The sequence below is a fragment of the Diabrotica virgifera genome, chromosome 8 (genome assembly GCF_917563875.1).
Source record: "Diabrotica virgifera virgifera chromosome 8, PGI_DIABVI_V3a".
In the NCBI taxonomy this organism is placed as follows: Eukaryota; Metazoa; Arthropoda; class Insecta; order Coleoptera; family Chrysomelidae; genus Diabrotica; species Diabrotica virgifera.
In genome coordinates this window covers 26,160,038-26,181,611 of record NC_065450.1, presented here as the reverse complement: position 1 = coordinate 26,181,611, position 21,574 = coordinate 26,160,038, and the positions used below count along the sequence as shown (strand labels likewise).

The 21,574-nt window shown below is 31.2% G+C and overlaps 1 protein-coding gene across 2 annotated transcripts in view; it reads right to left on the bottom strand.

Moving 5' to 3' along the window:
• Positions 1-16,059, bottom strand: part of LOC126890707 (zinc finger protein 570-like) — a 95,640-nt gene extending 79,581 nt beyond the window's left edge. For both annotated transcript variants that reach the window (XM_050659873.1, XM_050659874.1), the window contains exons 1-2: positions 15,740-16,059; positions 14,716-14,838 (exon numbers count right to left, since the gene is read on the bottom strand). In XM_050659873.1, the coding sequence (XP_050515830.1) occupies positions 14,716-14,838; positions 15,740-15,860 (244 nt within the window). In that variant the 5' untranslated portion in view covers positions 15,861-16,059. The remainder of the gene's footprint in view (positions 1-14,715; positions 14,839-15,739) is intronic.
• Between the last annotated feature and the right edge of the window lie 5,515 nt (positions 16,060-21,574).

Sequence of the window (21,574 nt, the reverse complement as noted above, 5' to 3'; positions counted from 1 at the left end):
GTAGAATGGCATTGGTTACATAAACATGATAAATGTTTTAGTAAAATTAAGGAAATAATTTCAAAAAGCCCAGTATTAAGACATTTTGATATAAATGAAAAGTGTTTAATATCGGTTGACTGTTCAAAAGACTCAATAGGAGCTGTACTTTTACAAAAAGGTCAACCAGTAGCTTACATATCAAAGACTTTAACACAACAAAATTATGCACAAATTGAAAAAGAACTTCTTGCGAGTTCTGGTTGTATGTGAGAAATTTCATAATTATATATATGCTTCCAAGTTTGATATATAAACTGATCACAAACCATCCATAGTAAAGAAACACTTAATGAATGCGCCACCACGACTTCAAAGAATGTTATTTAAATTGCAGAGGTATGATTATAATCTGATGTATAAAAAAGGGAAAGAATTATAGAATTATATATAGCTGATACGCTATCGAGATGTTGTTCGGAATTGCCTGTAATAAAGAATGATTTAGATATTGAACTAGAATCACAAATTTGTTTAGTAAGATTAAACATTAATGTTTCAAATAATCAACTGCAAAAAATCAAAGAAGAGACTAGCAAAGACAAAAATTTAATTGATCTAAAGACTTTCATCAAAAAAGGTTGGCCAAAACAATTAAATAATGTACATAAAGATTTAAAAGTATTTTTTAAGATTAAAGATGAAATAACCTTATTTGACAGTTTGCTGATGAGGAATAGTCAAATTATAATTCCTTATGCAATGAGGAAAGAAATGTTAAAAAGAATTCACTATGGCCATCAAGGAATAAATAAATTTAAAATGTTAGCAATACAATCAATATATTGGCCTTCCATGACAGTTGAGATTGAGAATGAAGTTAAAGGTTGCCCAATTTGCCCACAATTTGAAAATGCAAAGAGAGGACCTTTGACTCCACACGATATCCCAAAACTCCCCTGGGAGGAAGTTGGCTCCGATATATTTTACATAGGTCAAAAAAGTTATTTAATGGTGGTAGATTATTATAGTAAATATCCAGAAATTTGTCTGTTGAACGATACAACCAGTTCAACTATAATTACACATTTAAAATCGATATTTGCTCGTCATGGAATACCAAAAGTATTTTACGCTGATGGTGGACACAGCCAATGAATTTGTTAAATTTTGTCAAGAATGGGAATTTAAAAATCATAAAGTCAAGCCCAGAAAATCATAGATCTAATGGTCTAAGTCCTAAGTGAAAGATATATTCAAACCTACAAAAAAGCGTTAAGAAAATCTCTTAAAGATGGTAAAGATACATATTTAACATTGCTACAACTTATAGCAACTTTACACCATGTAACTAATTGCGCAATTAATTGCACAATTTCTTGCAGCAATAGAAATTGCATCGTGTCATACGCGAATTGCACAGAAAAGCTGCAACTTCTTGCAGCTAAATAGAACATGTCCTATTTTTCATGCAATTTTTTCTGCAATTTGGTTATATTTTTAGTAACTTTTAAGGCTACACTGTTTGTTTTGACATTCTGTCATCCTAAATTTCAAACTAAACAATTTTTGACAAAACTAGAGGCACTTTTTACCAATTTCACGCTTCACAGATAACATTATTCTGGCGGATAACTTTAATTATGCAACATAGGGATTAAAGAAACTATATTCTATTTTTATTTCTTTTGTATTTAACAACTTGTTTCCTTTTGTAAATGAATATCTAATGTATTATAGGTATACTTGCATTAGGTATTAATTGATTTTGTTATAGGTACATAATACATATTATAATTTTCTCAAATTATAATCTAACATTTTCAATCTAATAAGTATATCTGATAACTCTACTCAAAAAATTACATTTTTAATTTATAAAAACAACATAACCTAAAATTTGTGGTATGTCAAAGTTTCTGTCCATTTCATGTCAGTTTATGCAATTACTTGCACCGTGTAATCACTTTATTGCAGAAAGCTAGTTGCAACTTATTGCAGAAGTTCTTGCTGCAAGAACTTGTGCAATAAATTTCGCAATTACTTGCATCGTGTAAAGTGGCTATTAGAAATATACCAATTGGTTCAAATTTACCATCACCATCTCAACTTTTAATGTCACTAGTACTTAGAACACAGATTCCCACCACTGACAAAATTCTAAAACCAAAATTATGTAATGCTAAAATAGTGATCAGCAATTTTCAGAAAAGACAAAACATTCAAAAAGCTTTGTATGATATAGCCACTTTACACAATGCAACTAATTGCGCAATTAATTGCACAATTTCTTGCAGCAATAGAAATTGCATCGTGTCATACGCGAATTGCACAGAAAAGCTGCAACCTCTTGCAGCAAGAAGTTGCAGCTAAATAGAACATGTCCTATTTTTCATGCAATTTTTTCTGCAATTTGGTTATATTTTTAGTAACTTTTAAGGCTACACTGTTTGTTTTGACATTCTGTTATCCTAAATTTCAAACTAAACAATTTTTGACAAAACTAGAGGAACTTTTTACTAATTTCACACTTCACAGATAACATTATTCTGGTGGATAACTTTAATTATGCAACATAGGGATTAAAGAAACTATATTCTATTTTTATTTCTTTTGTATTTAACAACAACAACTTGTTTCCTTTTATAAACGAATAATGTATTATAGGTATACTTGCATTAGGTATTAATTGATTTTGTTATACATAATACATATTATAATTTTCTCAAATTATAATCTAACATTTTTAATCTAATATATCTACTCAAAAAATTACATTTTTAATTTATAAAAACAACATAACCTAAAATTTATGGTATGTCAAAGTTTCTGTCCATTTCATGTCAGTTTATGCAATTACTTGCACCGTGTAATCACTTTATTGCAGAAAGCTAGTTGCAACTTATTGCAGAAGTTCTTGCTGTAAGAACTTGTGCAATAAAAAGTGGCTAATAGAGGTACAATAAATTTAAAACCGTTTAAAAATAATGAAAAAGTTTATATTAAAGATAAAAACAAATTGAGAGAAGGTCTTATCACACATAAATTAAGAGATAAAACCTACTCGATTAAATTAAGAGATTCTGGGTCGGAAATTGCAAGAAATAGACAATTTTAGCTCGCATTCCTGCAACTTCTGACGATGAACATACAGATAACGAATCTGAAACTATAGTTGATTTTTTTACCAAGAGGAGTAAACTAAAAAGACAGATTCACACCCAAGAAAGTTACTAGAAACGTCACCAAATTCATCTTCTTTTTTGGTTGATCATATCAGCTTTCGATGATAATCCATACATATTATATTATACTAACACATCGCTAAAGAGTTCTAAAAACAACTGTTTTTATATAAAAGCGGACTAAAAATCTACAAATTAAAGGAATAATGCAGAAAACACAAAAAATCGCCGATATACTTAATTAACCTATAAAATGACGGAAGTTCCAAAATTTCAGAAATGTCATTAGTGTCAAAAGTTAATAACAGTGGAGTAAACTTGCCCGCGGTTGGACCAATTAGAAACAAGCATTACGGCGCGGTAAATTTGAATCACTCCTCTTGGTTAAAAAACAAACAATAGTGAGTCCCAAAATCTTGAAAGTGTCTCTGATAATCATTCTGATCATCACTCTCCAATAAACTTACTTCCACAAACCTCTTCAGGTCGAATTGTTAAAAAACCTGATAGACTAGATTTATAAGTAATTTTATTATAAAATAAAGGGTAAATGATGTATGAAACAATTGTGGAAATTTATAAATGTTTATTAAAAGATTTGTTAAAGAAAGTTATGTTTATTTTGTCATTATAAAAAGAGAGGGATGTGATGTATGTAAATAGGTAGTGTTCGGAACGCACTCAAGTTGGTAATATTGTTAGAGTGACGTGACAGCGACAAGTATAAGGTAGCGGAAATAAAACCATTCTGAATCTAGACACGATAAATACAAGTTTTTTCATTATAACCTCTCCTCCAAAGTTAACCTAAGAACCCTACCACGTGTTACATTACACCTTTGTCCTACAGTTACTAATAAAAAAAATGGTCTTGTGGTATTAACAACTTTTGAACGTAGGACCAGGACAACGCACTACACAATTTAATGTTTACAAACATATCTGAAGTCAAAGTAGAACCAGCTGTACAACCTTCCAATGCCTTTACATAATAATCATATAGCTTACACATTTGATCTTTTATGTACTACTAATGTAAGGGATAGTGACGCGCAACGTATAGCCACTCCTATCCAAAAGTCAACCTCACCTGCTCGTGTGATGATCAAGATCATGGTCATCTGGTACATCCTGCTAGATAACTAACGAGGCTCTGGCGTCCGAGTGATTGCCGGTATAAGCAATCCCCCACTTACTGACCAACGGCTTCGGGCGGATGAGTTGGTAAGTGGTAGGGCACTCATTTGTCCTGGGGTTGGGAAACTGGCCCTAAAGGCGGATGAGCTAAGATATTAGTCAACGGCATAAGAATACAGAAGGCAACGGGAAACCACTGTATTAAAGTCGTAAGATATCCCTAGTCGAATCATCATGAAATGAGAAGACAGAGTAAGCAGACGGGTACTGATCATGGGTAGCGGAGACCAAGATCCGGCAGGAAAGGAGTCAGGGCTTTTCAGGTCGTCAACCAGCAAAATCCCTGCCAGAAACAGAAAAAAGCAGACCGTGAATTTAAAATTGGAACGTGGAATGTAACCAGCATGTTCGAATCCGGAAAAACACACAATGTAATCCAAGAAATGAAAAGAGTTAACATCAATATTTTAGGAATAAGTGAAACCCGATGGATAGGAAATGGAAAATGTCAAGTTAGAGACCATACGATATACTATTCTGGGAATAATGACACACAACATCGACATGGCGTAGCAATAATACTGAACAATGAAGTCTCACAACACGTCCCGAATTTTCTACCTTTTTCCGAAAGAGTTATGCTACTACAACTAAAAACGACAGACAGAAAAATAAACCTCATTCAAGTCTATACCCCAACGGCCGAAAAAGATGACGAAGAGGTGGAATCGTTCTATGAACAAATTCAAGAGACATTGAGAACTACCAAAGCCCGTGACGTCACAGTAATAATGGGTGATCTAAACGCCAAAATTGGAAAGGGTAGCACAAGTAACGTAGTGGGAAATTTTGGATTAGGTGATAGAAATCAAAGAGGAGATAGGTTGATACAATTCTGCCAAGATAATAATATGATTGTTACAAACACGTTCTTTGAATTACCTAATAGACGTTTGTACACGTGGATATCGCCAAGAGATAATGAACATCAGATAATGAGAAATCAAATAGATTATATCATGATCAAAGAAAGATATCGGAATAGTATTACAGCAGTCAAAACACAACCTGGAGCAGATATATCATATAATCATAATCTCTTAGTAGCTCACATGAAAATTAAAATGAAAAGAATAGAGAAAACAGCAAAAGAAGAAAGAACTGATATAAGTGCTCTAAGAAATCCAGAAATTAGAGAAAATATCAAAGAAAGAATTAACGAACGTCTAAACACCGTACAGATTGAGGGGGAATACAGTGAAGAAAATATCAACAAAAACTGGGAAAAAATAAAGGCTGACTTAATAGAACCTTCAAAAAAGTATCTACGCAAACCCAAAGAAAAGAAAAAAGATGGGATGACAGACGAAATACTAAACTTAATGAACAAAAGAAGAGCATATAAGGACAAAAATAAATCGTTATACCAGCAAACACAAAACGAAATACGGCGACAAATTCGCATAGCAAAAGAAAATTGGTTAAAAGAAAAATGTGACGAAATAGAAACGCTACAACATAAACATGACAGCTTTAATGTACACAGGAAAATAAAAGAATTAACTAGAAAACCAGAATACAAACAAAATATACTAGTTGATGAAAATGGAGACATAGTAATGGATACAGAAAACAAATTGTTGGTATGCACAAACTATATAGAACAGCTGTTTAACGACAACCGAGGCACAATAGAAAACGAATATTTCGTTGAAGAGACTGGACCAGAAATAACGGAAAGTGAAGTAAAACACACCATTAAAGAACTGAAAACTGGGAAAGCTGTAGGACCGGACGAAATAGCGACAGAAATATTGCAACTTATAGCCGACTGCAATATATACAGTAGGAAAAATGAAAGAATACCCATGAACGAACATATAAAACCGCTGTATTTTCCTGTCATAGTGTCACACTAAAAATTGGCCAGCGCAAGTACATGTAATAATTATTGTTACATGTACTTGCACTGGACAATTTTCTTTGTGACACGGTGACAGGAAAATACAGCGTGTTTTATATGTTCGTTCATGGGTATTCTTTCATTTTTCCGACTGTATGTAATTGTCGAATTATTTAATATCATATACAGAACAGGTATATTACCTAAAGAATGGCTTCTATCAACATTCGTGACTATACCGAAAAAGAGAAACGACAGACAATGTTGCGAACACCGTACCATCAGTCTAATGTGCCACATACTCAAAGTATTTCTAAAGATTATTCATCGTAGAATATACAAAAAGTTAGAACAAGACATTGGACAAACTCAGTTCGGATTTAGAAATGCTCAAGGAACCAGAGAAGCATTATTTGCAGTAAATGTGCTAATACAGAGATGTTTAGATGTAAACCAGGACATCTATGTCTGCTTCCTAGATTATAATAAGGCATTCGATACGGTGAAACATAATCCGTTAATAAAACTACTGAGAACAAAGAACATCGACACTCGGGATATAAGAATAATAAATAATCTGTATTAGAACAAGAAGCTGTCATAAGAATAAATAATTTAAACACCAATAAAATAAAAATCAAAAGAGGCGTTAGACAGGGCTGTGTCTTGTCGCCATCACTGTTTAATGCATACTCAGAAGAAATATTCAAAAAAGCATTAGAAGATGAAGTAGCAGGCATAAAAATAAATGGCCTACCCATATGTGAAATTAGATACGCCGATGACACAATACTAATAGCAGAAACTATTACAGATCTACAAAGAATTTTAAATAAGGTTGTTGCAACAAGTGAAGAATTTGGTCTGTCACTAAACATAAAGAAAACGAAATTCATGGTTATATCAAAGAAAAATATTAGAAACATCAATCTACACGTAAATAATAAGACGATAGAACGAGTTCAGAATTATAACTATTTAGGGACGAACATTAATGAAACAAACGATTATACCAAAGAAATCCGAATTAGAATAGAAAAGGCTAGAAGTGCATTCACTAATATGAAACAAATATTGTGTAGTAGAGACCTCAGCCTAGATCTTAGAAAGCGAGTACTAAAATGTTATGTATTTTCTGTTCTTTTGTATGGTATGGAGACATGGACTCTCAATAAACAATGCCTCAATAGATTGGAAGCATTTGAGATGTGGACGTATCGAAGAATGCTGAGAATCTCCTGGACAGACAGAATAACCAATGAGGAAGTACTAAGGAGAATATAAAACAGCAGGGAGATACTGGATTCCATCAAAATAAGAAAACTTCAATACTTGGGTCATATAACACGTGGTGACAGATATGAACTCCTAAAATTAATTATGCAGGGAAAGATTCAAGGAAGGCGCAGCATAGGTAGGAGAAAAATGTCCTGGCTGAGAAATCTCAGAGAATGGTTTGGATGCAGCTCAACTGAACTCTTTCGGGCTGTAGTGTCGAAAGTGAGAATAGCAATGATGATTGCCAACCTTCGTCGCGGAGATGGCACGTAAAGAAGAAGAAGTACTACTAAAATTAACCTTATGAAGAATACTATTTTGACTTCAGAGATGGTAATTGTATAGCGATAAATAATTATTTGGCAGGTATTAATTGGGACAACTTCTCTTATGAATTAGATATTGAGTCTGCTGTACAAAAGTTTTATGAAACTCTACATGTTGTCTTTAATCAGTTTATTCCAAGAAAACTCATTAAAACCTCTAACTTTCCAAAATAGTTTTCCCTATATTTAAAAAATTTAATAATTTCAAAGATAACTATGGTTCTTTTCATGAGCATTTTTCAGTGCGTCACAGTTTTTCGATTTCTCTCTAACGCATTAAATTGTATGTGACAGAAAAAAACGCACGTCTCTGATTACATTTCGTCGGTGACATTTATAACATTTAATCTAGTTGTCAATAGATGGCGCTAATAATATAATATTAAATAATATTATATTATTCTATATAAAAAAAAATGTAATCTGTACAATTTATAAGACTATACAAATCAAAGAAAATACCATTTTATAAATGCAATAAACACCATTGATTTGTTTTTATACCAAATTGCAAATAAAATGTGACAACTGTCAGATTTAACTAAAATGTCATGTTAGAATAAATGTCATAAATGTGTATTTATCACGGACTAACCTTTTTTCTATCATTTGTGACGCACTGAAAAATGCTCATGAAAAGAACCGTAGTACCAAAAAATATTTACAAACAAAGTCTGAAGCATATTACTTGATATTTTCTGACTTAAGATCTAAATGTAAAATAGAAACTCAAAAATGTCACTCTAATTATATCAAAACTATTGGTAACAACCTGAAAGATAATCCAGCACCTTCCTGGAGATATATTAATGATAAAAAAAAATCAAACAAGTTCCAAATCACACGTACCTTGATAACCAAATGGCAGATAATGCCCAAAACATAGCTAACTTGTTTGCCGAATATTTTGCTAGTGTATATGATTCATCAACATGCCGATTGCCCAAAGCAGACTCATGTTCAAGAGCAGATATTTCTTTGTATACTATTAAAATCTCTGATATTTATGATGGTATATGTCAACTCAGAAACTCTTTTTCAACGGGACCAGATAATATTCAAAATTATTTTTTGAAACGTTCATTTACAATATCCACATCAATATATCTACTGTTTAATTTATCTTTGCTTACATGTTCCTTCCCTACTAGATGGAAAGAAAGCTATGTGTCAACTATTTTTAAAGCTGGTGACAAAAATAATGTAAAAAATTAGCGTAGTATCTCTAAGCAATCAGCAATACCAAAGTTATTCGATAAAATAGTATACAATCAACTATATTGGCAATGTAAAGAATTATTATCTGTGGTTCAACATGGGTTTGCAGCTTACGCATTATTACTAACTTGGCAGTGTATGAAATGGATCTGTTGGAGGCATTGGAGAGGAAAAGTAGACTCAGTCTACACTGACTTCTCCAAGGCTTTCGACAGAGTCAATTTCAACATTTTGCTTGCAAAACTCCTAAATTTAAGATTTTACTAAGGAGACCATAGAATGGATATCAAGTTTTTTAAAGGATCGAAAACAAAGGGTGAAACTATTTAATTTCCTATCTGAATCTTTTGAGGTTTTGTCAGGTGTCCCCAAAGGAGGCCACTGTTCACCATTACTATTTAATCTCTTTACAATTATATTTCTGATAATCTTGAATCATCAGTTTTACTTTTTGCAGACGACTTAATGTATAAAATCTATAGCTGACATACATATTATTGCAAAAGGATATTGACAGGTTATGGACTGAAGTATACAGAATAATCTTACATTAAATATCAATAAATGCTATTATATCAGTTTTTTTTAGGGGGAATAAACAATATGACATAAACTAACTTATGAACATAAGATACAGGGTGAGTCATGAGGAACTGTACATACTCCTACCTCGTATAGAGGCCCCTATGGGGAATAACAAATGACCATTAAAAAGTGTCTGCTCCCATTGTTTAATAATATACAGGGCGAGTTTCGCATTTTGACAGAAATTTGTATTCGTCATAATTTTTGAACGGTCAGATCGATGTGTCTCTTATTTTGGTCAATCGTAACACTATTGCCACCTAATCAACTGATTTATTCAAACTAGAAAAAAATCAGGTCCGGCTTTAAAAAAATTAGTTCGTTTGGGTCTTAGAAAAAATTTCACCCTGTATAAACTTTTTGAAAACTCTAATATGAATTTTACAAATAAGACAAATAGGTAATTAAAATAACATATTTATTTTTTTCCGCACACGATTGCTTAATTTTTTTATAAAAAAATCAAATTTGATTATGAATTAAAAGTTTTGTAAAGTGAACCATAGATTTAACAAAATTAACTTTTATTACCAAAATTAATTTTTTTTGAACAAATATTTAATTTATGTTACCACCAATCCACTGATTTATTCAAACAAGAAAAAAATCAGGCCCGGATTTGAAAAATAAGTTCGTTTTTGTCTTAGAAAGAATTTCACCCTGTATACGCTTTTTGAAAACTCTAATATGATTTTTACAAATTAGACAAATAGGCAATTAAAATGGCATATTTGTTTTTTCCCCACACGATTAATTTTTTATAAAAAAAAATCAAATTTGACTATGAATAATTATTAAAAGTTTGGTAAAGTGAACCATAGATTTAAAAAAAATAACTTTTATTACAAAAACGAATTTTTTTTAACAAATATTTAATTTATGTTATCACCCAATCAACTGATTTATTCAAACTAGAAAAAAAATCAGGCCCGGATTTAAAAAATTAGTTTGTTTGGGTCTTAGAAAAAATTTCACCTTGTATACGTTTTATTAAAATATTAAAATTAAAATGGCTTATTTATTTTTTTCCCCACACGATTACTTACTTTTTTATTAAAAAATCAAATTTGACTATGCATAAAAAGTTTGGCAAAGTTTTTGCATAGATTTAAAAAAATTAATTTTTTTTACAAAAATTAATTTACAAAAACAACGTTTTTCTTAAAATTAAAAGTTTTACCATTTTTTTTTTCTATAATACGTCTAGATCTAAAACTTCCAATAACACTTCTTTTGGACTCTATAGTTTAACATAGACGTGATCAAATTGATAAATTTTAAATTTTTCCACCTAATTTTTGCGATTTACAAGTTTGCAACTTTTACAAGAAGAAGACTGAAAGTCTACAACAATTTTCATAGTCTTCACAATGGTAAGAGGTATGTGCTGTAAAAATTTCAGAAAAAAAATATTAAAATGGAACAGAGTTGTAGCGAGTTAAACCGTGAGTTAATTTTTTTTTTATTTTTAGGTCAAAATTCCGATTTTGACAAATTTGATTTTTTAATAAAAAATTAAGTAATCGTGTGGGGAAAAAAATAAATATGCCGTTTTAATTGCCTATTTTCTTATTTGTAAAATTCATATTAGAGTTTTCAAAAAGCTTATACAGGGTGAAATTTTTTCTAAGACACAAACGAACTAATTTTTTAAAGCCGGACCTGATTTTTTTCTAGTTTGAATAAATTAGTCGATTGGATGGTAACATAAATTACTTATTTGTGCAAAAAAATTAATTTTTGTAATAAAAGTTTTTTTTAAATCTATGGTTCACTTTACCAAACTTTTAATTCATAGTGTAATTTGATTTTTTTTATAAAAAATTAAGTAATCGTGTGCGGAAAAAAATAAATATGCCATTTTAATTGCCTATTTGTCTAATTTGTAAAATTCATATTAGAGTTTTCAAAAAGCGTATACAGGGTGAAATTTTTTCTAAGACCCAAACGAACTAATTTTTTTAAAGCCGGACCTGATTTTTTTCTAGTTTGAATAAATTAGTTGATTAGGTGGTAATAGTGTAACGATTGGCCAAAATAAGAGACACATCGATCTGACTGTTCAAAAATTATGACGAATAAAAATTTCTGTCAAAATGCGAAACTCGCCCTGTATATTATTAAACAATGGGAGCAGACACTTTTTAATGGTCATTTGTTATTCCCCATAGGAGCCTCTATACGAGGTAGGAGTATGTACAGTTCCTCATGACTCACCCTGTATAAAAATCAAGTTAGAGACCTAGGCCTGGGCATCACTTTTAATGAAAGCATTAATTTCAATGACCATATTTCACAGATTACATTGAAAGGTCTTAAACTTCTTGGTTTAACATTGAGAAACTGTAGTGAGTTCCCAATTGATGTAACGAAAGTTGTATATTGTTCTCTTGTACGCTCTCAACTACACTGACGGGCAAAAAATTTAGGTCACTAGATGAATTATACACGTTTGATGCCTCGAATTTCCTAAACCTGTTGTCTGATTTGAGTGATTTTTTTAGTATGTTATAGCTTTATTATTTTAGAATCTCAATGTGTTAATATTGTTGGTAGACAGGTAAATGTCATTTTATACCGGGTGTAAAAATCATACTGTGTTTTTTCCTTAGAGTTCGGAACACTCTGTGGAATATTATAGCATAGATAAAATATTGAAATTAATACTCAATTGTAGCCTTAGACTTTCTCAACATTTTCTTTTTTGATTCATTTGCTTATGTTAGATAATAAAAAAGTTAGATAGTTTAACAACTAGCCATGTTCTTCATCAATATAGGGTATTTCTAAATAAATGCGACAAACTTTAAGGGGTAATTCTGCATGAAAAAATAATGACCGTTTGATTTATAAACATATGTCCACAAATGCTTCATTTCCGAGATACGGGATGTTGAATTTCTTCTTACAAACTGACGGTTTATTTGTTGCTCTAAAACCGGTTGAGGTATGAAACTGAAATTTGGTAGGTTTTAAGAGGTAGTTATTGCGCATTTTTTGACATACAATTATGAATGTTATATTCACCATTGGCGTGCATATGTGATGTATCTAAAATATTTATACCCATATGCACACCACTGGTGAATATAAAATTTTTATTTTTATGTCAAAAAATGCGCAATAACTACCTCTTAAAACCTATCAAATTTCATTTGCATATTTCAACCCGTTTTAGAGCAACAAATAAACTGTCAGTTTGTAAGAAAAAATTCAACATCCCGTATCTCGTAAAAGAAGCATTTGTGGACATATGACTATAAGGCAAACAGTCATTATTTTTTCATGCAGAATTACCCCTTAAAGTTAGTCACACTTATTTAGAAACACCCTGTATTGACGAAGAACATGGCTAGTTGTTAAAATAACTAACTTTTTTATTATGCAACATAAGCAAATGAATCAAAAAAGAAAATATTAGAAAACCTAAGGCTACAATTGAGTTTTAATTTGAATATTTTATCTATGTTATAAAATTCCACAGAGTGTTCCGAACTTTAAGGAAAAAACACAGTATGATTGCTACACCCGGTATAAAATGACATTTACCTGTCTGGCAACAATATTAATACATTGAGTTTCTTAAATAATAAAGCTATAAGATACTAAAAAAATCACTCAAATCGGACAACAGATTGAGGAAATTCGAGGCATCAAACGTGTATTATTCATCTAGTGACCTAATTTTTTTCTTTTTTAGTGTAGAATATGGCATGCTAGTCTGGTCTCCTATGTACGACCAGTATATCAATTCCATTGAGAAAGTTCAGAATAAGTTTCTTATGTATTGCGGTTACAAAATGGGAATCCCAGTTGCAAATATAGACAAAAAATGAGATTAAATCTAACATTAGTTAGATTAAATCTAAAAACACTTTATAACAGACGAATTCAGTTTGATTCTGTATTTATTTATAAATTATTAAATAATTTAATTCAATGTCCGGAACATTTAAGTAAAATAAGCTTCAATATTCCACAGCATAGACTATAAGATCTTTTGAACTTTTTCATATAAACTTTCATGCTACCAATTATGTCTGCAATAATCCATTTGATAAGATTTTAAATAGATTTAAATAGGGCCTTAAGATTTTTAAATAGTTACTGTGATATAGATCCTTTTAATTTGAGTTTAAATCAATGTAAAACCATGATTTATAGTAAACTCTAGAATTATTTCTAAGTATTGTATTTTAGAGTGTAGTTATAAGATAAATTAGATTAAAAGTATAATGTTATTATAATGTTGTAATGGGGTGAACCCGTCTATTTAATAAATAAAAAAATAAAATAAATAAATTTGTAGGACAATGTGGGTGTTAAATTATATAAATATTAACTACTTACTCTTTCTCTTATTTCTTCGTTTCTGATTCTATCTGATCTTTATTAATCACGTGATGTCTTTGGCACTTTTTAACCCCCCCCCCCTTCCCCTTGGTGATACATTGTGAGGTTTAAGACTTAAGACCCACTATATCACGTGTATTGTGACACTTGTATGGACGGCCCCCTTCTGAGAAAATATTAACTAACCAACGGAAAAAAAAAAGAATCAGGTGGTTAGTAATCACTTTTCATGACCTCGTTAATAATACATACATGCTGGAAAGGAGGGACTCTTTGATAAAACCTTGCATTTTAATTGCTCGTCTAATTTAGATAATTATCTTGAAAATTACCAAAAAACAACTAGTTGGTAATAAATTTTTGAGGATCGTCAAATCACATATTTCATCTCCGCTACCACAAACGGAAATTGTTGTAAGGAAAAAAGTTGGGCGTTGTCAAAATGAAGCCACTCACGAAAAATCTTGTTAGTAATAAATGGGCCTGGGATCCCGGACTATTAATTTAAATAAGATTATATTTTCACTATCTATGTATTCAGTGATTACAATAATTTATATACTACACAGTCAAATCTAATAATCGAAAAAGTAATGTTAATAATATACCTACTGTTACTATGGAACGAGTAGATTCATTTTGAACACCTTTAACAAGAAAAATCTTTGTTTACATGCAGTGTATGTATTATTTAAACTTAATATAACAATATCCCACTTTTTAGTGAACCAATTTTTCTTAATTGTCTTACCTGAATTAAATTCAGGTTCATTCTTGAATCCTTCCGGATCAAAGGAGGTGGATTCCTGACTCTCCACATATCTTGGATCACCATCACCAAACTCTTCCTTAATTTCAGTTTTTACAGCCATAACTAATAAAAAATAGGAATTACATTCGATTGCTTAGTACTAATTATTATTACTGTTGAACCCCGCAAATCTGAACGTTTGGCAATCCAAACAAACAGAAAGTGAAAAAAATTTAAAAACATGATTATAAAGAGTTCCTAAAACCAGTAAATTAAACAATTTAGAATTAACACGTCTTTGACATTTCAAATTTCTTAAAAATGAATACGTACTTGATATGTAGTGCTTTTATGTCGGTTGTCTTGTAGTCAACTTAAGTCCAAAAATATTGTCCACACTCTTGCGAGAGCATTTGCAGCCCCAAAGAGCATTCTTAAAGAAGTCGGTCACTTACTTCTGACACATGGAGGTGTAGCAAATTGATGCAGCAAAGTTACACGATTTACGCATAAACATTACATTGACAGGTAAGGCAGCAGAGTTCTGCTCCATGTAACGTAGAGCCACACCCAGCGCTTTCTTGCTTTTTTATCTTCATTAGGGTTGCCTTGAGGTTGAACTAAGTCTACAATGTCTTCATCCGTAAATTCTTGGTGCCCCTTGTAGTCAGCTTCAATCCATTCTGTAATTGCACTTTCTTCTTCGTTTTCTCATCTTGTTGTATGACTTCTAGGAAGTCATCTTGTAATGGAGCGTGGAAAAATGGAGCTTCTTCAAATTGTAAATCTAGCCAGAGATTAGCGACTAAACACAAACAATGACATTGGTTCTGCATCAGTGACATTAATCTGAGATGGGTGGAAGAGAGAGAGTGAAACAGGTGCAGCGACTCAAAATCAAGGACAACGAAAGCTTTGAATTATTAGTTAGGCTAACTTTCAGATAATCCGAACTTTTCGGAATCCGAACAGGCTGTCCCCTCAATTAGTTCCGATTTGCGAGGTTCTAGTGTACTAGTCTTACCTGAGTTATCTTCTGGACCACTCTTAATATGCCCAGGATCAATTAATGTGGATAGTTTATTTTCTATGTGTATTTGACCACTTCCAAGATACTCTTCCTTAATTTCAATCTTAGATTCCATAGCTAACAAATCAAAAATCAAATAAACTGAACACAATACAAACCGCTCCGTCGGTGATATAATATATAATAGTGATTTTTTACCAATTTCTTTTATTATATCCAAATCCAACGGCAAAAATACACAGCAGACAGCAGTAATTATTATTAATTTTATCCATCCATCAGTAAAAATTTGGTGACAATCAATGGAAAATCACTAAAATGAAAATATATAATATATAAATAAAAATATATATAAAATGAAAATATATTGAATGTCGAATGTCAATGTCATATGTCATATCAAATAGGGCATTTCAAGACTTTGACGTTTATGTCACTGCTGGGAGGCAATTAGGGACAGTCTACTGGGACTAGTCCACAGCGAGTAACGCTGTGTCTAGGTACACGCTAACGTGTATGCAAATAAAAAAGTTAGGTATTCGCTCCGAGCGTTAACAAAGTGTCAAAGCAAAATCGACCGACCTGCTCATGGTGGCGGTTTTTTGAAATTTTATAAGGACGCTTTGTGTATGTTTAAATGAGACATTTAAAAAAATGTCGTGTCACGCTAGTGATATTATGTATTAATATAAACAGAAAATAAAAACGCACTATAAATTCTTCACTTTCCAATATTGATTATCAGTTTGATTTTGTATGCATAACCTCACTATCGCAGTTTATGTCAATAAATATTTATTAAAAAAAAAGAAAATATTTTGTTGCACTATAAATTACAGTATAAATTAATAACTAATGAATTCTAACAATTGTATTCGGTTATTATCAGTACAAAATAAAATATTCAAGTTTAACAAAATAATCCCATAAGACTCAATGTTAAAACGTCCTTACAAAATCTGACAGCGTATCACGTGACTGTACGTAGAGGGGAGACGCACGGAGCCAATACGCGAATTACACGAAGTACAAACTTCATCAAGCCAGTGACGTCATTATTTAGCGTGCGCATGCAGTGACTGTATATTTTGGTACACGCTATTTTGATGTTTAGTATTTGTTTGATAGAAAAATATTTATTAAGGCCCCGTCTCACCATCAAATAATTGACAGTTATTTGATCAAACTTGACAGTCAAACTTGACTAGTGACACAAACTATACATACTAACTGTCACTTTGTGTCACTAACTGTCAAGTTTGATCAAATAATTGACAGTTATTTGATCAAACTTGACAGTCAAACTTGACTAGTGACACAAAGTATACATACTAACTGTCACTTTGTGTCACTAACTGTCAAGTTTGATCAAATAACTGTCAATTATTTGATGGTGAGACGGGGCCTTTGGAAGGGAAGCAGAACTATTCGGATGTTTCAAGTTTCAAATTTAATTGTAGTAAAGCAAATGTGTATCGCTGTGTCTAGGTACACGCTAACGTGTACGCAAATAAAAAAGTTAGGTACACGCTTAAACGTCATCAAGTCAGTGATGTCATTATTTAGTGTGTACTATGACTGGGTTTTTTTGGTACACGCTAATTTGAGCCGCGTGTATGCTGTGGTATTAAGTATCTGCAAGTATCGCGAGTGTCAGAGTGTGGTTAGAATTTGTCTAATCGCCTTATGTTTACACTTTAATATTGATTTGTAAAGAGTTTCCTTATTTTTTACTTGTTTAGTGTTTTTTTTTAAATTAACTATATGGAGTGTGGACAATTATTTAGTTCTTTTAATGAGTTTAACAACATTCTAAAACAGTATGAAAAAGATAAGAGACAAAAATTCGTGATTAACGATAGCAGAAGTAATAAGATAAAATATACGGGGCGATTGATTAGTCTGATAAAGCTCAGTAGATCCGCTATAGTAATAGATAGCAATAAAAGTTAGTATCAAAAATTTTAGCAAACTTTGAGCTTCATATTACAAAATTACTAAAATTAGTTATTAGTTAGAATGTTACAGGGCGTTCGATAATATAGTGGCAGACCAAACTTTTATGTTTTTTAAATGGAACATTATATATTTTGTTTTATGTTCGAAATCTTCTTAACTTCCATATCACAAAAATATAAAGGTTTATTATGTTATACAGGGTATTTACAAAGTTATAACCAATTTTCTATGAAAATCGTAACAAGTGCAACTCGCTGTATAAATAAAAATAAACACCAATATAAACTGGTATAATTAACTTACGTATAAAAATTATTTTAGCAGTATTTTGTATATATCATTTAACTAATATTTATTTTGCTAACCTGAATATATACTTTTATATGCATATTGTTTTATTACAATTAAGTTTGAAACGTCTGAATAGTTTTGCTTCCCTTCCCCTTCCCTTAATAAAGTATTTTCTATCAAACAAACAACAAACACTAAAAATATCAAAATAGCGTGTACCAAAATATAAAGTCACCGCGCACGCTAAATAATGACGTCACTGGCTTGATGAAGTTTAATTCGCGTGTACCTAACTTTTTTATTTGCGTACACGTTAGCGTGTACCTAGACACAGCGAATGTGTATACCTTGTATAAAAGTATATAATATATAATATTATTCAGGTTAGCAAAATAAATGTTTAGTTGACATGACATGTACAAAATACCAAATACTGTTAAAATATTTTTTATAAGTAAGTTAATTATATAGTCGGTTCGCTAAACTCAGACACAACTGGCTAGTGATTTTAGTAAGTAATTTTGCCAATTTGGTAAAATTGGCAAAAAAATAATTACTAATAATAGTTAATAATTACTAAATATTTTGTAATTTTGTCAATTTTGGCAAAATTGACAAAAAACAAAAAATTACAGACTAAAATCACTAGCCAGTTGTGTCTGAGTTTAGCGAACCGGCTACCAGGGACCCGGACCGAAATCAAATAAAAGGTTCCGGTCCGGTTCCGGTTCTAGTAAAATTCAAAATTTTAGGTCCGGTAAGGTTCCGGTTTTGTTAAAATATTTCGATTCGGTTCTGACCATTTTTTTCGGTTCCTACAAATTCTCAATTTTACAGTCTGATAAAATAGGAAATATATGGTGTAATTTCTCTAAGTGTATAAAAAAATTTTATGTAAGATATTATATAGTAGGTGAGGAAAGTATACTAAATTTGCAGTTACTCGAGCGTTATGGGGACCTATTGGTTTGTGAAGATTGGGTCCCAAAAATCAGAAAAATTTAACTAAAGTTTTTCATTTAAGTGGGGACTTTCCATTTTTTTATTTAATTCTCCATTTCCAACAATCGTTTTTTCTGATTATAACGCCATCTGTCAATAATTCGAAAAAATATCTCCAATAAAAGTTACTTATTTTTACGTAAGGAATCCAAATCTGCAACAAAACATGGGGGTTTCTATTTAAGATTTTAAAGAAACCCCCATCCCACCTCAGTTGGGGGTCGTGTTTGGTGTCATTTGATAGATTTTTCAAAAATATTAAATACGTGTATTTTGCACTTTTTCGATCTGATGTTCATTTGGCGAAATATCGTGGGGTTCCTATTTAAAATTAACCTCCCACTCCTCTCCTTGGAGTATCGTTTGTTATCATTCGATAGATTTTTGAAAAATATTGAACACGTAATTTTTAGTTTTTCGATCTGACGTTAATTTCTCGAAATATTCGCTTTTTTCTTGTGAAGCTTTGTGACTCACCCATTTCCTTACGCCCCGCTCAAACCGTCAGATTTTTTAAATACACACTGTTCTGCATGTACTTAACTTATCTGAATATCTTAATCTGACAATTTTGAATTTTTCTAAGGGTAGATCTTTTTTTCGGACCCACCTTAACGAACTCCCCTGTATTAAGATTGAATATATGGTAGGGGTACATTTACAGAGTACAAGGTTTCTCCCAGTGTGATTTTCTGACGCCCTCGAGTAACTGCAAAAATCTCCGCTTGGGCTTCCCTACCAATATGGCTCAATTCATTTCATCACAACCAACTCCAAAGATTTGTCACCGATTATCAATTATTATTAGTGACCCCTGATCAGGTGCAAAAGTTAACAATGGATAGAATAATTTTATTATTTTAGAATTTGCTAAAAAGGCATGAATTTAGTTAAATAAAATATTTGACAATATTCTGAAATACAAAAAATTTTATTTTCCTCAACAACTTCAGAAACATTTGTTGACCAGAATTAAAAGAGGAAATTATTATAACATAGTTTTTAAGGTTTTTGAGTTGATTTTAAAAATAATGAAACATATCTTGAAATGTATTTTTTATTTATCAACAAAAGTAGAAAACACTGCAAAGTTGTTTGCATTAGATAACTTTAACAAAAACAAAAATAACAATATTATATACAACAAAACCGAAAAAAAGCGATAAAACCGTTTGAAAAATTAAGTGTTACGGTTCGGTTCCAAAAATTATGTTTAATATCAAATAAAGGTTCAGTTTCGGTTCTGATCCACTAAAAAATATCGGTTTCGGTTCGGTTTTCTGTTTTTATCGGTACGGTCCGGGTCCCTGCCGACTACACCAATTTATAAACCACTGCTGTTGTGTTTATTTCTATTTATACAGGGAGTTGATGAACTTGTTACGATTTTCATAGAAAATTGGTTATAACTTTGTAAATACCCTGTATAACATAATAAACCTTTATATATTTGTGATGGGGACGTTAAGAAGATTTCGAACATAAAATAAAATATAGGGTGTTCGATTTAAAAAAAAAAACGTAAGTTTGGTCTGCCACTATGTTATCGAACGCCCTGTAACATTCTGACTAATTTTGTAATATGAAGCTCAAAGTTTGCTACAATTTTTGTTACTAACTTTACTACTGAGCTTTATAACACTAATCAATCGCCCTGTATATTTTATCTTAACACTTCTGCTACCCACGAATTTTTGTCTCTTATCTTTTTCATACTGTTTTAAAATGTTGTTAAATTAATTAAAAGAACTAAATAATTGTCCACATTCCATAATTAATTTAAAAACAAACACTAAACAGATAAAAAATAAGAAATATCATTACTAATCAACACTAATTTACTAATCTCTTTACCACTCTCGCGGTATTCTCAAGTTAGCATGTATGCAAAAAAACCAGTAACAGTGCACGCTAAATAGGGTTTTTCATCGATTGTCATTTGTTTCGAGCTTCTGTCATGTGTCACATAATATTAATTTATCTGCGTCATACGTCTTTGGTTTGTATCATTGGTAACGCCATAGCCACCTTTACTTAACAAGCCATGAAGTTGAAACTTGGCAACATCTATCGGTAGACCGATTAATTCTGACAGTTCTCATTTGTTTTTAAATAATTTTCACTGTATTTACAGAAAAACTGAAATATTGTACAATATTTCGTGATCCAAATTATAAAAAATATTAAAAGGTATGTTATTAAGATGATTTTAGTTCAATATAGTATATTTTTATATAAACTTGCGTGCATATAGAAATCCGTCCACTTAAAAATCTTGTCATTTTTAATGTCTTATATTTCCTAAAGCTGTTGGCAGATTTAAGTGATTTTTTTAATATGTTATAGCCTAATTCTTTAACAATACCGCTGTAATAATATTGTTGCTAACCAGTTAAATTTTTATGGTGTACCGGGCATTTATAAAATACTGAAATTAAAACCCAACTATAGACTCTGGTTTTCTTAACATTCTGTTTTTTTTTATTAATTCGCTTATGTTTAACAACTAGATTTGTCCTTTATCAATTCAGGGTGTTTCTAAATAAGTGCGACAAACTTTAAGGGGAAAGAAACAAA